Here is a 15,603-nt window from a genome sequence, read left to right on the forward strand (position 1 = left end):
CTGTGGGGAAAGAGCGGGGTCAGATTTACGACTTGAACGAATACCGGACATAACTGGGTATATTGGATCCTTGCTATTCATTTCCGCGTTACAGTCAAATATTTTTTGCTGTGTAGGGCTTGGATCTTCATCGCCAATTTCACAAGACTTTGTTTTGCTGTTTGTTTCCCAACGGCTGCCCACCGGACACTGTCTACTAATGTTTGCTCTCACAGGGAGGAATTGCAAAACGCCCCATGCTTGCCAACCCTGCCACTTTGTGGCTGCCTTCGAGCCAAGCGTTGGGGTAGAGTTTCAAACACATCTGTGTTTTCCTCCTCATGAATCAAATGGTGAGTTTGGGTAAGTTAGTTGCCCCCGTGACCCCCTGCCACAGTTGCCACTTTAACCCTGCCACCTAACCGTAGAGCTGGAGTTTTGCTGTAAAAGCTAGGGTGCCACAAACTGTGTGAGCGCCAGCGTCCCAAATACGTGACACACATTTGCTGGCCAAGCTAATGTTCTGCTTTTACCTCTGGCTGCCTACAAGAGTCCCTCATCTAAACCCCTCACCGCCTTACGATTACATGCATCGATTACAGGTCCACCTTACGCACTAACTCGGCTCCCTTTCTGCATATGAACTTGTTAGCCATATTAAGGCCCCCCAGTTAAATCGTCACCTGTAGGACAATGCATTCAACCCCAGCTTTTCCACTCGCAGATTGCGCCAGATTATAGCTCCGATGGAAACGTGGAGACTGTTTCTCCTTAATCTAATGGCAGAATTTGGTCCAGTGTTGTCTGACCCCTGAGTCATGATCTGACCGAGGACTCAAGTTCCAGCGCTGCACTAAAGTGGGTCACAGGGACATTTGAGCGAGCATCAACATGGTTATTTTAAAAAGCTTTTTTTGTCGAAGTCTGTGAAAGTGATAGTGAATTTGGATTAAACATGTTAATAATTTATAGTTGAGCTGTCACAACAACTGGAGTCAGCTTACAATACTTGGATGTCACATCGAGGCAGAGCATGCGAGGCTGGCCACATGTGCGATAACTGATGTCATTTATATGTTTCAACATCAGAAATGGTTGCATATATATCAGTTTGACAATAGCACAAAAAACAAGTTTTTATATAAACTTATTTAAATTAAATTAAATTAAATTAAATTTTAACACGTTTTTTGTTGTGATTAATTCATCGTAATTAACTTGTTAAAGTCCCACCACTAATATATTTGTGATCTCTTTGTTATTATTTATTAATGATTAGCTATGTAAAGTGGGAGCAGCAAATTCATTTTCTCATACGGGGGTGGTGCCTCTCCTTGGTGCGAGGGTTGAGGGGCATCCTGAACAGACAGACAGCTGTTCACACACAGTCACACCTACGAACAATTTGGGCTCATCCAATAACATCTGCCTGTTTTTTGACCATTGGAGAAGACTGAAGAGGACGGAAGCTCATCCATGTAAACATCAGCATCCCAAACTTCTACTTCTACGTAAAAACTAGTCCATTAATCTTCTACCACTTGGGTGAGGTTGAGTTGTGGGGGAGCCCAGAAATTCTCCTCCAGCTCTAAACAAACCAAGGTACTCTGAGGCCAGCCAACATCCAACATGTCCTGGGCCTGGTCCCATCGGCACATGCTGGTCTCCAGGAGGCATCCGAAGACCCTGTTCACACAGAGACAGACGTTCTGCGCCTGCCTGTGTCAGTAGTTTTCAGTCAGAGATACTTTGTCAAACTGTCTTCCTGAGTGATCTGGTCCAAACGTTTTTGAAAACAATGCCATCACTGCCTCATCTGTCTTGTTGCTCTCCCTGAAAATCAACACGTCACAACAATACTGGTGGACTACCGTCGTGCACATTCTGCAACCGCTGTTCATCATATTGTAAACGTTAACACTACATTGTCACTACATACGCTGAGGTACGACTGGATTGTTGTGCTCCAATGCTAGAATTATCACACGAGCTTCATGTTCTTATTCACCGACTCCTTAATTTCTTCTTAGTATCAGCCTGTCGTATGTTCCAAATATCTGCACTCCAAATGGCTTTGTTTCTATGGAATACTTTGAGGCTGTAGCCAAAGAGGTGCAAACCACCTTCTGTCAAAGCAGAAGTTCTTCACTGAGTCTCACATGAATGACTGCGCTCCTCTCGCACATACATATGGACAAATAATTTTCGCCACCGGTGTCTGCAAGATGGTTCTTTCGGTCGCTTTCTAAAATTCAAGGCCATAGGTGGCAGTGGCAACTCTGGTTGATGGGTAAATGAGAGCTTCAGCTCTGTCTTCTCCACGACAGATGGACAGTCAGGATGCTCTGTCAGTCGAGCTCATGCTTCATTTTTCCCTCGCTCATGAAAAAGACACTGGTGTTCCATGAACTCCTCCTTAAATCTGAACGAGACGTTGCTCCCTTGAATTTATGTGATGAGTCAACCACTCAACATTAGAATCTTCAAAAAAAAAAAAAGTATTGTCATTGACATAAAAACAACCAAGAACTGTGTCAACAGCCACTTCAGGTCTGCTGACATTATTCACCCCAGTAAATGAGATGGTTAGTGTTTTGTAAGATCTTGAGTTGTAAGATCTTGAAGGCAACAAAAACTGGAATGAATAAAAAAAGATGAAACTTTCTTCTTGCTGCATCAATAACGGAGGGGCATTGGAATGAATTGAAATGAAACATTGCATTCTCACACTATACAAAGATTGAAGGCAATTCAGCAGATTTCTGCAGACAACGGATCAGAGCTAAATCTGTCCTGGAGCTGTCAGTGCTGATGATCAGTGGACACCGCTGTCCTGCCCCACCTGTCAGCTTATTGATAAGAAAGAGCAACTTGGACGCCTGCTCATCACCGACGGCTGTTTACTGCTGTTCAAACAAACAGTAAAGCAGCAGACGCCCATCCATAATATTGAACTATGGACCTCAGTCTCCTGTTTTCACACAGGATACGAGCACTGACTCAGTTTCACTGGGTCTGATGAGAGGAAATCAGAGTTATTTCAGTAATTTACTGGATTGAGAAACACCTACTTTTGCAGGTATTTGCCTCGATTATTCTCTCAGTCTGCCACAAGAGGCCATTGTGAATCACTGAACAGATGGCTCATGTGTTGCCCGTTCATTTAAGTCGTGCCATATCATCCTCCCCCATAAAACAGGTATAAAACTTGATCCCTCTGTATTTATGATCTCGTTTCTCCTGGCTGGACCTCCAAGTGCCATTCCTGTCCTGAAGCAATCGCGACTCTTCCCTCCATCATTTCCCAATATCATCACCCGATACACACTGCCACAGTCATAATTCGAAGGCTGCAACAATAATACACATCTTGATGAGGGCTGCTGGGTCAAAGGTGAGACGTGACTCTAGGCTTTAAGCTGGGTGAGCATGTTAACATCACTTTCTCATGTAAAAATATCAATGTGAATTCTCCCGCTCTGTCCACAATCTATCCCTTCTTGGGTGTCGAAGTGCGTGTCGGCCCAAGCGGGCCACCTTCCTCAGCAGAAACCAGTTGAGCCGTCACTCAATGCTCCCCCCCCAACCTCCTCCTGTGCTCCCCTCAGCCTGATCTCCTGTCTCACTCTCTCACCTTCTCCCTTCGTCTTATTCCACTGACCATGCATGTTCCAAAAACAGATCTCATTTTCATCCATGGCACAACCCCCACTCCTTCAAATCCCAACCTCGTTCTCCAGTTCCTGTCCAAGTCCACCATGCCACCCCCCCTTTACGCCGTCGTGCCCCCCCATGCTGGAATTTGGAGGCGGGTGTCAGCGGGGTGTCCACCAATCCTGTCGCCTTTGGTGATATAAAACCCTGAACATGTGTGCAGTTATTCGCTCTTTCTGTCAGACCAGCACTCCTAAGTCGGAGGGTGCCACTTCTAGGTGAGGGTGGTGGACCAAGGGTACAACTGCAAGAACATCAGAAAAGTTAAAGAGCGTGGATAGGCACCGTTAAACGGCCCATCCCTTGTCTATCCTGAAGGATGGAGAACGCACACACAAAGGTACCGGCAGAATGCCTGGCTTACTTTGGGGTGAACGAGAACATTGGCCTCACTCCCGACCAGTTCAAGAAGAACCTGGACAAGTTTGGCTACAACGGTGAGAGACGGGGCGCTGCTGGGGGGGTGGGAGGCCTACTGACTCAAAAACCTTCACAGGACGGCTAGATTCAGTTGGAACAGCTTAGTGACTGCTGCTAAAGTGTTGTTTTAGAGATGGGGAACACCGATGCCGGGTCCAGACTTTGCATGTGGTGCTGTATTAGAGTAGCAACAGCTGGTGGGAAGGCAGAGACATTGAGAAGCAGAGACTTTGAGGGCTTTGAAGAGCTATTTAAAGAAAGCCAAAGACGATGGCTGGAGAGCGAGAGAGACAGGTGATGGCTCAAGAAGCTTCCTGGGTGATGTATGGGCGGGCGTTAACAGGAGGGCAGGATAATTTTAGGCATAGTTATAAGGGGGAAGTCCTTGGAAGGATTAAATGATCAGGGACATCATTGCTTATCAATAACCAGCTTCGATGAGTCTGTTTTTAAGAGATGTGCATTTAAACTGTGCTATAGGTTCATGAACGCACTCACATGATCACAAAATCGCACCCAAACGAAACGAAATTGTTGTGCGTGTTTTTACAAGCTGTTTGACGCTGTCTGTGCTGCAATGAAAAAGAGGTCTTTTAGTGAAGAGCAGCTACCAAGCTGAAGATACTTGCATTTTAGATGTAAGTGTTGTAACCGTATTGATGCTTGAAGTACTTTTACTTGCATTGTGACTGAGGTCATTTGATAATTCAGCTAACGCTCCTCTGTATCCTGTTCTTTCTTTGTCTGTTTGTCCGTCACCTGCTGCAGAGCTGCCCGCTGAGGAGGGTAAGTCCTCAGACTCTCACTTCCTGTCTTGCTGTGGCGTAGTTTTTGCTCATGGTCTTTGCTCTCACAGGTAAGAGCATCTGGGAGCTGATTGTTGAGCAGTTTGAGGATCTTCTCGTCAGGATCCTGCTGCTGGCTGCTTGCATCTCCTTTGTAAGTAGACAAGCTGTGTTTGTGCTTCTCCCTTGTTGAAGAGAATTGATCTATCAAGGACTTGATTCGTAAGCGCAAAATCCACCCAGTGGACGATCAGCCAATCAGAATGTGAACAACTTCTTCTCCCCACCTCCTTTCTCTAAGGCCTCCTCAGTTCCTCCAAGTATTTTGAGGGCGATAACTTGAGAGGTGGGCGACAGCTAGCGTGAGCCTGCAGTAGGTGTATCAGTTCCTATGGCCAGCTCTCTCCCCAGCTGTCAGGATGGCCTTAGAAGGCGAATATTGAGGAGTGAGGGAGAGACAGGGGGTCAGGATCGTATAGGGGGGCCAAGGGGATGAGGGTTTATTTTAAGAAAGCCCCAAGCTGAGGAGAGAAACAGAATCCTTCAGGAAAGGTCACGGCTGAAGGAGAGACCCAACGCCTTCCAAAGAAAGAGGGCGGCAGCCAGAAGGAGCAAGGGATTATGGGGATTGGAAATCAAATTAATAACAATTACATAACATGATCGTGACATGACAAACAAGTCGCACTTAAAAACACCTCATTTGAAATGAACTGCTTGTACTTATTATCATTATTATAAGGTTAAGGCTACAAAATAAACATATATCGCTCTACTTTCTGTTTTCGCACAGATTTGTGCTCAACTTTGTTTTGACTTCTTTTTCTGTTCCTCTGTGTTGATGCTCAGGTGCTGGCTTGGTTTGAGGAAGGTGAGGAGACCGTCACCGCCTTCGTGGAGCCCTTCGTCATCCTGCTGATCCTCATCGCCAATGCCGTTGTCGGAGTGTGGCAGGTCAGTGACCTCCACAGTACCCCACACTGCCCCGCCTCCCTCGCGTTCATTGAGCAACAAGACACAAATCCATTCCACTGGTGACAGAAGCGCTCAGGTTCCAGTTGCAGTCACAGTCTTACTTCAAAATAGTTTATGTTGAAACACAGATATTCGCAACAGTATTTATTTAAAATTAAATATAAATTACTTTGCTTCACATTCCATCACGCAACACTCATAATGTGAAACAAATCCAGTGCGCATCAAACTGCGCGTCTGAGTTCCGTGATGCGGCTCAGTCATTGACCGCACGTGTCTTCTCTCCATGCTTGTGCTGCAGGAGCGTAACGCTGAGGATGCCATCGAGGCTCTTAAGGAGTACGAGCCTGAGATGGGCAAAGTGTACCGTTCTGACAGAAAGAGTGTGCAGAGGATCAAGGCCAGAGAAATCGTTCCCGGAGACATCGTCGAGGTGTCCGGTGAGTTGGAGCCGCAGCCGTCCACACGCGACAGACAGAAGAAAACAAGCGCTGTCAGAAAAATTCGGCTGGTGGGAGCAGATGGCAAAGCCCCCTGTCTTTTTAAGGACCGACGGGGCGGCGGGCTCCAGGGGGTGCTGTGAAAACATGCTGACTGAAGGAAAACAAAATCACCAGTATAAATACCCTCGCCAGCACCTGCCGGACCCCTTCCCTCCTCCCCACTACTGTGGCGCACTGCTGTTCGATTGTCAGTGTACACCTGTCGCTTCCTTGGCTCCTTGCCTGCCCTCCTCCTCTATCTGGGGGATCATCGCGATTACATGTGTATTTGTTTGGATTCTACCATGAATAAATTCACCAGTAAATATCCTATTAGTGCCAATAAAAACACAAAGAGGAAGAAAGAGTTCTCGCAACTCATCCACTCATATTTAATATTATCTATATTAATCATCGCAATGAAACAAGAGAGATTCTTCTCATTTTATGGGCACATTCAGTCCTTATTTTGATGTTGTTTATTTGCTTTCTCTCTGGACTGTGATCTGGTTCAATGACATGTTTTAACTTTTTTGTGTGTTTTGTAGTTCATCTATCATGAATATCTTAAATATTACTGGATTTATCCTTGGATTTTAATTATATTGTTTCTCTGCAATTTTCTTTTTTAATGATGAAAACATATTTCACTGAAAAAAAGACAACAGAACTGAGCAACAAATTCTGTGGCAACTTGGAAGTATTATCTGCGTCAACACGTCCAGCTTTCCTGTCCGGACATGGCATTAGATAATCTAAAGACTTGTATCAAACACTTGTATAAAACAGACACATTTTAGGCAGAAACAGGGAGGTGACATGCTGTAATGATGTTTGTTGACATCAAGAAGCCAATAACCGTGTGTTTTGTGGTTCACAGTTGGTGACAAAGTCCCTGCTGACATCAGGATCGTCTCTATCAAGTCCACCACCCTGCGTGTTGACCAGTCCATCCTCACTGGTAAGCATGCTCCAGAGCTCATTTAAGATGGGATGGAAGTTTGTCCGTGAACAGTTGCACTCAAAGTCTCTTTCTCGTCCCAGGTGAGTCCGTCAGTGTGATCAAGCACACTGAGGCTGTCCCCGACCCCAGAGCTGTCAACCAGGACAAGAAGAACATGCTTTTCTCTGTGAGTGTCTCCATCTCTGTCTTCCTCTTGCTCTCTGTCTGAGCCACCGCTCATCTAACCAATCCCCTTGTCTCGTGTGAACAGGGCACCAACATCGCTGCTGGTAAGGCTATTGGTGTTGCCGTGGCCACCGGAGTCTCCACCGAAATTGGCAAGATCCGTGACCAGATGGCCGCCACCGAGCAGGAGAAGACTCCTCTGCAGGCCAAGCTTGATGAGTTCGGCGAGCAGCTGTCCAAGGTTATCTCTCTGATCTGTGTTGCCGTCTGGGCCATCAACATTGGTCACTTCAACGACCCCGTCCACGGAGGCTCCTGGATTCGCGGTGCTGTCTACTACTTCAAGATTGCTGTTGCCCTGGCTGTGGCTGCCATCCCTGAGGGTGTGGAGAGCTCTTAGCAACAATGATCTGATTCCTCTACTTTACAGTCTCACTAACTAAGCGGTGTCCCTCAGGTCTGCCCGCTGTCATCACCACTTGCCTGGCCCTTGGTACCCGTCGTATGGCCAAGAAGAACGCCATTGTCAGAAGCCTGCCCTCTGTGGAGACCCTGGGCTGCACCTCTGTCATCTGCTCTGACAAGACCGGCACCCTCACCACCAACCAGATGTGTGTGACCAAGGTGAGTTGAGGAAAAGGCTTTTTAATACGACTGTTAATTTGAGCCACCATGCATTGTAAACAAACACATCAGTGAGAAAACGTCAGTATTTTATTGGCCTCTGTAGGTCTGTTAGTTGTACATAAGTAAAATTACAGTCATTGCTGAACATGAATACTCTGTTTTCATGCTTCAAAGGTAATTTGAAACAGCACAGAGTATCTAGGAGGGCTATTTAACTTCTACCTCATATATCAAAGTTAGGGAAGAAAACATCTCAACCAAAGTCTGTCCCTCTTCACAGATGTTTGTTGTGAAGAGCGCCGACAGCGACCATGTTGACCTTGATGCCTTCGATATTTCTGGCTCCAAGTACACCCCTGAAGGAGAAGTGTAAGTTCCATTTTGCAGGTTAGGGACTGTCATCTAAGAGTGGCATCAAGTTAACACCTCTCTACAATTGAAGCTCCCAGGGAGGTTCCAAGACCAACTGCAGCGGATACGACGGCCTGGTCGAGCTGGCTACCATCTGTGCTCTCTGCAACGACTCCTCTCTGGACTACAACGAGGTAATGACATGTCCTCTATGGACAGCAGAATGAAATCAGGCCAGTGTCATTCAACACTGTCATCTCTTTCACCTCACTAGTCCAAGAAGATCTATGAGAAGGTCGGCGAGGCTACTGAGACTGCCCTGTGCTGCCTGGTTGAGAAGATGAACGTCTTCAACAGCAACGTCAAGAACCTGTCCAAGATTGAGAGAGCCAACGCCTGCTGCTCCGTAAGACCTGGAACACATTGAGGCTATTTCCTTAGCATTTCTGTTTGAGGTTTGACCACCTGGCTTTGTCCAACAGGTCATTAAGCAGCTGATGAAGAAGAACTTTACTCTGGAGTTCTCCCGTGACAGGAAGTCCATGTCTGTGTACTGCACCCCCACCAAGGGCGACGGCGGAGCCAAGATGTTCGTGAAGGTGTGTGCCGCCGACAGCCCCGTCCTCTCTGAGGGACTTTGCTGGACTAATCCCTTACGATGTTTCCACAGGGCGCCCCCGAGGGTGTGATCGATAGGTGCACATATGTGCGTGTTGGCACCACCCGTGTTCCCCTGACCAACTCCATCAAGGAGAAGATCATGTCTGTGATCAGAGACTGGGGTACCGGCCGTGACACTCTTCGTTGCCTGGCTCTGGCCACCCGCGACAGCCCACTGAAGCCTGAGGAGATGAACCTGGAGGACTCAACCAAGTTTGCTGATTATGAGGTAAAAACCCGGGAGATAATGATTTGGATGCTGTGGTGATGCAGAAAATAATGATTGGACTTCCCCCCAGAATGACCTGACTTTCGTTGGCTGCGTCGGTATGCTGGATCCCCCTCGTAAGGAGGTCACTGGCTCCATTGAGCTGTGCAGAGCTGCCGGCATCCGTGTCATTATGATCACTGGTGAGTATTTTGGATTTGATCTACGGTGGAACTTGGGGGTCTGGTTAAGGGCAAACCCAAGTCCACGCTATTCCCAGCAGCTCTGTTCTAAAATGTTGTCACTGTGCATTTCAGGTGACAACAAGGGAACCGCCATCGCTATCTGCCGTCGTATTGGCATCTTCTCCGAGGATGAGGATGTGACTGGCAAGGCCTACACCGGACGTGAGTTTGACGATCTGCCCAGCCATGAGCAGCCTGAAGCTGTGCGCAGAGCCTGCTGCTTTGCCCGTGTGGAGCCATCCCACAAGTCCAAGATTGTTGAGTTCCTGCAGGGTCACGATGACATTACAGCCATGGTAGGAAATACCTCACTTAGCACCACTATTGGTACAGGTGGTCTAACCTTCTTTCTACCCCCCACAAACCCCAGACTGGTGATGGTGTGAATGATGCCCCCGCCCTGAAGAAGGCCGAGATCGGCATCGCTATGGGCTCTGGCACTGCCGTTGCCAAGTCTGCCTCTGAGATGGTCCTGGCTGACGACAACTTCTCTTCCATTGTGGCTGCTGTTGAGGAGGGCAGAGCTATCTACAACAACATGAAGCAGTTCATCCGCTACCTCATCTCCTCCAACGTCGGTGAGGTCGTCTGGTGAGTTTCACAGAGGTTCCTGTCAGAGACAGCTCATAGAAACAGGGCCTGGCTGACTTTGGCTCTCTTTGTCCATAGTATCTTCCTGACCGCTGCCCTGGGTCTGCCCGAGGCTCTGATCCCCGTGCAGCTGCTGTGGGTCAACCTGGTCACTGATGGTCTGCCTGCCACCGCTCTGGGCTTCAACCCTCCTGATCTTGACATCATGGGCAAGCCCCCTCGTTCCCCCAAGGAGCCCCTGATCTCTGGATGGCTGTTCTTCAGATACATGGCTATTGGTGGTACGTAAACAAACAGATTTGGATTGGATTTGATTTAACGCCAGAAACCTTACAGACATGTATCTCCCAAACAGGATACGTCGGTGCTGCCACTGTTGGTGGTGCTGCCTGGTGGTTCTTGTACGACCCCACTGGCCCCTTGGTCAGCTACCACCAGCTGGTATGTGCAGCATCTTCTCCTCTACAGACACCTTGAAACAGACCATCTATAACGTCTTCTCTCCTCCATGTAGTCCCACTTCATGCAGTGCCATGATGAGAACGAGGACTTCGCTGGCATTGAGTGCGAGATCTTTGAGGCTGCTCCTCCCATGACCATGGCTCTGTCCGTTCTGGTCACCATTGAGATGTGCAACGCCCTCAACAGGTCAACATCTTATCTTTAGGCCCATCTATCATTCCGCCTTTTAGAATACCAGCACTTACACTCATTTGCCATCCCTCAGCTTGTCTGAGAACCAGTCTCTGATCCGCATGCCACCATGGAGCAACTTCTGGCTGCTCTCTGCCATGACCCTCTCCATGTCCCTGCACTTCATGATCATCTATGTTGACCCTCTGCCCGTAAGTCCCAGCTTTCTCCGCGACATTCTTTTTTGTTGCTGGGCTTGTACCAGAACCACTGACCTCTCTCCTGCCCGTCTTCTTCACCTCCGCAGATGATCTTCAAGTTGACCCATCTGAGCACGGAGCAGTGGATGATGGTCCTCAAACTTTCATTCCCCGTTATCCTGATTGACGAGGTGTTGAAGTTTGTCGCCCGTAACTACGTTGAGTGTAAGTAGCTTTGATATTCTCCTCCGCCAATAAAAAAAAATCACAATTGACTTAACATCATCACTGTAAAACCGTAACTTTTATTGTGTTTTGTGAGTTCCCTCTTCATAATCCTGTTCCGTCACTGACTTCTCTCTCCACTCTTTATTAACTCTCCTCACCTCTGTTGCTCATTTACAGGCTAATTCAGCCAACCCACCATCATTAGCCTGTAACTAAACCAAGGTACAGCTAGTGTCTGCCACTGCGTATCTGCAGTATGTGCACATATGTGCATTCTGTGTTGTGTCTTTCTGCTGCCACGCAGACTTGTCATCATGAGTGGTTGGCATCAATGTCAATCTCTGTTCTTGATCGATGTCTCCACCTGCCAGTGGAACGCCTCAGCAAGTGAGACCCTCACTTCTGAGCTGCTGCTGTCAATGTTTCAGTCTGGAAGCTCTCATGTGTTTCAATGTGGGTTTACCAGGACTGTGACGACTTGGTTGTTGGCTTGCTCTGTTAAAAAAAAGATCCACTGCTGTGCAAAATATATGAAAGCAATTATCAACATCAACAATAGTCTGTTGGTTCCCAATATGGCATTAAATGCATTGCTGTTTAGGCATATATAGTTATGTTGGATTGCTTTGCTGCCTTCTGGGGAAAATGTTTATTCAGAGCTATAAAGCTTGTATATCAGCCCTGATCCAACACTGTCCTCAGACTGCATGTTCTGTTGGTTCACCACTTCAACTCCACATTGTTAAGTCAGGGGCAGAGGTAGAAGTAAATATGTCACAGGTTCTATTTGAGCTTCAGGGCAGAGTTCCAAATGGGTCAGAGAAGAGCACCTCAGAAGGTGATGTCATAGTTCTGCTTCCAACGTAATGACAGAGCTTCTGAGTCACCACAGCCATTTAACCATGCTTGAGTCTGAGCCCTGCTCCCTGTGACAGGTCCATGAGCTGCAGATGCAGCACATCCTTCCCTCACACCTGAACAGACGGGGCACCTGTACAGATACTTGCATTACATCTGGATGATACCCATATCTGCACCCTGAGTGTCTCAGAGATGACAATGCTTATCTCTTGAAGAGCTATTGGCCATTTCAAAATATATTTTTGTGCTTCTCCAGCATTGTCTAAAACACCCCCTGTCCAACCTTCGAAATAAAACTACATTTTAATTTCCTTCAGTAGTTAAGTTCCTGGACAACAAGGAGTTTAAAAGAGAACAGCATCATATAACCCAATGTCTTCAAAATGTAAACGCCCCAATTCAGCTATTTAGACCTGGTCGAGTGTTAGCTCCAACTGTGGGTCAACGTTTTGTATTTGTTTATGCATTTGCTTGCCTCCAAATGAAGCTCAACTAAGTTATATGCAGTAGCATTTCCTCTTTCTAATTTATATCTCTCTATCCACAACAGGTACAGAGGCTAAATAAAGACGCAGAAGCATGAGATCATAAAGGTTGGATAAAGAGGCAGAGAAGAGAGAAAGATCACAGCCAAGAGTTCAAGTGAGCCAACCCATGGACGAGAGAGAAGAAAACAAGGGAAAATGTGAAAAAAAAAATCAATAAAACATGTGAAAATGTTTCATAAAAATAGCCTCTATATATGAAAGGAGTTTAAATTAAAAACGAAGGGAAATATCCGTCCCAACTAAACTATTTAAGATTTTATTCTAAGAAATAAAGTATGTATTAAAAGTGATTTTTTTGTTAAACTTGGATTTTCTCAGCTGTTGTGTTTTCGTGTCCTCTGTCCATTTTCATATGATTTACTTTCCAGCTCGGGACATTTATCCTATTCTTTGTAGCTCATGTCTGGTGTAGTCTTCCCGCTCTGGCTGGGCTACGCACACATTGTGGCGTCCAGATACAAAAAGACACCACAGATCATTGTGCCTTAATCGTGCGCTCCACTAGCTCTGTGCGCTTACAGGTCTCTTTGACATACAATGGACATGTCTACTCAGTCACAACACTTTTGGTCTTATATATTGTTTACGTGATAAGATGCAATAAAGAGATGACAAAAAAAAAAAACTTGCTGAGAACATTTGTATGAGAAAGAGGATTGCACTTGTAAATGAAAATATCTGACAGTGAACTCACGGGGCATCTTTAGATTAGAATGCTGACAGTGCATATTTGCCATGCCGAGACCTCACTAAACAGTTGATGGCTCAATTATTCATCTGCACAAACTTAGCCTTCACCAACAAGCGACAACAAACTGCTCACATTCACCACTAAACAAATAATAGGTGCGCTTTGTTTGTGAAGCTGAGCTAAAGAGAAAGAGTGGCCCAACATCCATTACTTTTCTATTTTGAAATAGAGACTCATTAGTCATAGTTTTTACCTTTTTCCAATTTGATTCTTCCAATGGGTGATGTTCATTTTAACCGTATTTTTTGTCATTCAAATGTTTTTGTAAATAATAATAATAATAATACTTTTTTTAACCATAGTTACCAAGATATTCACCACTTAATGTTAAATTAAAAAGGCATTTATAAACCAAATAATTGTAATGATGTGATTACACTGTAATATTCTGAAGCAGGAAAACTATGGTGCATTTAATATTATGTTTCTTCTGTCTTTTGGTTTCACGCACCCTCACACTAGTCTCAGCATACCGGCATAATGTGGCCCCTTATGTTTGGTGTTTTCTTGTCCACTCCTGGTCTACAAGAAAACACAAAGTGATAAAGTGATAAAGAAAAAACAGCAACAAAGTGACCACATCATTCTTAATTCACAGATGTACTATTTTAAAAAAAGAGTTGGCTTAATAAACAAAGGCAACTTTACCATGGACACCGGGTTTTCAGATGATTATGAAAGATCATTTTGTAAACTACTTCTGCATGTACTAAACTCTAGCCCAAATGATGTTTTACAGCCTCTGAAAAGAGAGGTTTACAGGCCACAGAGGGCAGCTGTGGAAGTAGTATCTTTAACTCTAGTCACCGCAGTTATTTAGTGCTAATAATGTCACAGAAACATTGCAAATATGGCCAGGATAAAGATTCAGTCTCACAACACTGGAGGATGAAAAACATATAAATGACTGGCCATAAAAAGAAACATATCCTGCAATGCATGCTGGGATGCACAGACATTTTTAGAGTTGGGCTGGAACTTTTTTTTTTGATTTTGTCCAATGCAAAAACATGACTTGACATGTTTGCTTATGTTGGGTTCAACACAACATAATAACAAAAAGGGTTGCCATTTTTACAGTTTATGCTACACATTAACTGAATTACCACTAACTGAGTATACTCCTTTAAAAAAAGAAATATTTTTTTATTTAATTATGATTATTGTAAGGTGAGAAGTGTCAACATTTTATTCATTTAAAAATCAGCTTCTTCATCTAGCTCCAATACATTTCAAAGCCCATGTGTAACAAAATATAATCTTAACATATAAAATAGAATAAAAATCTGTGTATTAACAAATGAGAATAAATCAGAGGCAGCCTTCGTCATTGTCGACATAGAAACATGATCAACAATCTGATTCCTTCCTTCCATTCCTGCTCCAAGGCATAATATTGTAAACATATTGTAACACCTGTTAAATAGTTTTATTGTTGATCTGTAATGTTCTGTTTGACTAGGGAGAGGGAAGGGGCAGCGTGACGGAGTTGCTGGGGGTTGTGGGAAGTGAGAGCGTGGTACGAAAAGCGTGAAGAAGTTATCTTCGGTGTTGCTGTGAAATAAAGACCCGTTGGAATACATCCTACTCTCGCTTGTGTGGAAGCCTTCTGGATATTACAATATTCTGGCCGTCACCTCAAAAACTGGGCTTCATAGAGGTTGTCTTGAAAATGGACCGATGGACAGCGATATAAATACATCTGTACACTGATGCGAGATGTACGGAAGTGAAGAAAAAAAATAATTGGCAGAATTAAATTGAGAACTTTAATCTCATAAATCAGAATTCTCGCTTTGTGACGTTGAGAAATGAATTGTCGGGCGGGAAACGTCCCTGCTGTTTAAAGCCAGAATTCCGAGAAAAAAAGTCAGAATTCTCACTTTAAAGTCTCACTTTTAAAGTCAGAATTGAGAGGAAAATGTCAGAATTCTCACTTTAAAGTCAGAAAACTGAGATTAAAGTCTCACTTTAAAGTCAGAATTCTGAGAAAAACAAAGTCAAATTCTCACTTTAGAGTCAGAATTGAGAGAAAAATGTCAAATTCTCACTTTAAAGTAGGAAAAACTGAGATTAAAGTCACAATTCTCACTTTAAAGTCAGAAAACTGAGATTAAAGTCACAATTCTCACTTTAAAGTCAGAATTCTGAGAAAAAAAAGTCAGAATTCTGACTTTAAAGTCCGAAAACTGAGATAAAACTGAGAATATTTTTCT

The 15,603-nt window shown here is 44.9% G+C and overlaps 1 protein-coding gene across 1 annotated transcript; it reads left to right on the forward strand.

Moving 5' to 3' along the window:
• The first annotated feature begins 3,877 nt into the window (after positions 1–3,877).
• Positions 3,878–12,943, forward strand: atp2a1l (ATPase sarcoplasmic/endoplasmic reticulum Ca2+ transporting 1, like). Its single transcript, XM_053864750.1, has 23 exons — positions 3,878–4,130; positions 4,882–4,899; positions 4,970–5,052; positions 5,748–5,852; positions 6,175–6,313; positions 7,236–7,316; positions 7,400–7,485; positions 7,570–7,867; positions 7,942–8,108; positions 8,392–8,480; positions 8,554–8,656; positions 8,737–8,868; positions 8,945–9,061; positions 9,133–9,351; positions 9,422–9,533; positions 9,648–9,871; positions 9,946–10,166; positions 10,245–10,447; positions 10,522–10,607; positions 10,681–10,814; positions 10,894–11,011; positions 11,107–11,224; positions 12,639–12,943. Exons 1-23 carry the CDS (start codon positions 4,013–4,015, stop codon positions 12,653–12,655), a joined length of 2,988 nt encoding a protein of 995 aa, XP_053720725.1. The 5' UTR covers positions 3,878–4,012; the 3' UTR covers positions 12,656–12,943.
• The last annotated feature ends 2,660 nt before the right edge of the window (positions 12,944–15,603 follow it).

Source organism: Synchiropus splendidus, chromosome 5 (genome assembly GCF_027744825.2).
Source record: "Synchiropus splendidus isolate RoL2022-P1 chromosome 5, RoL_Sspl_1.0, whole genome shotgun sequence".
Classification (NCBI taxonomy): Eukaryota; Metazoa; Chordata; class Actinopteri; order Syngnathiformes; family Callionymidae; genus Synchiropus; species Synchiropus splendidus.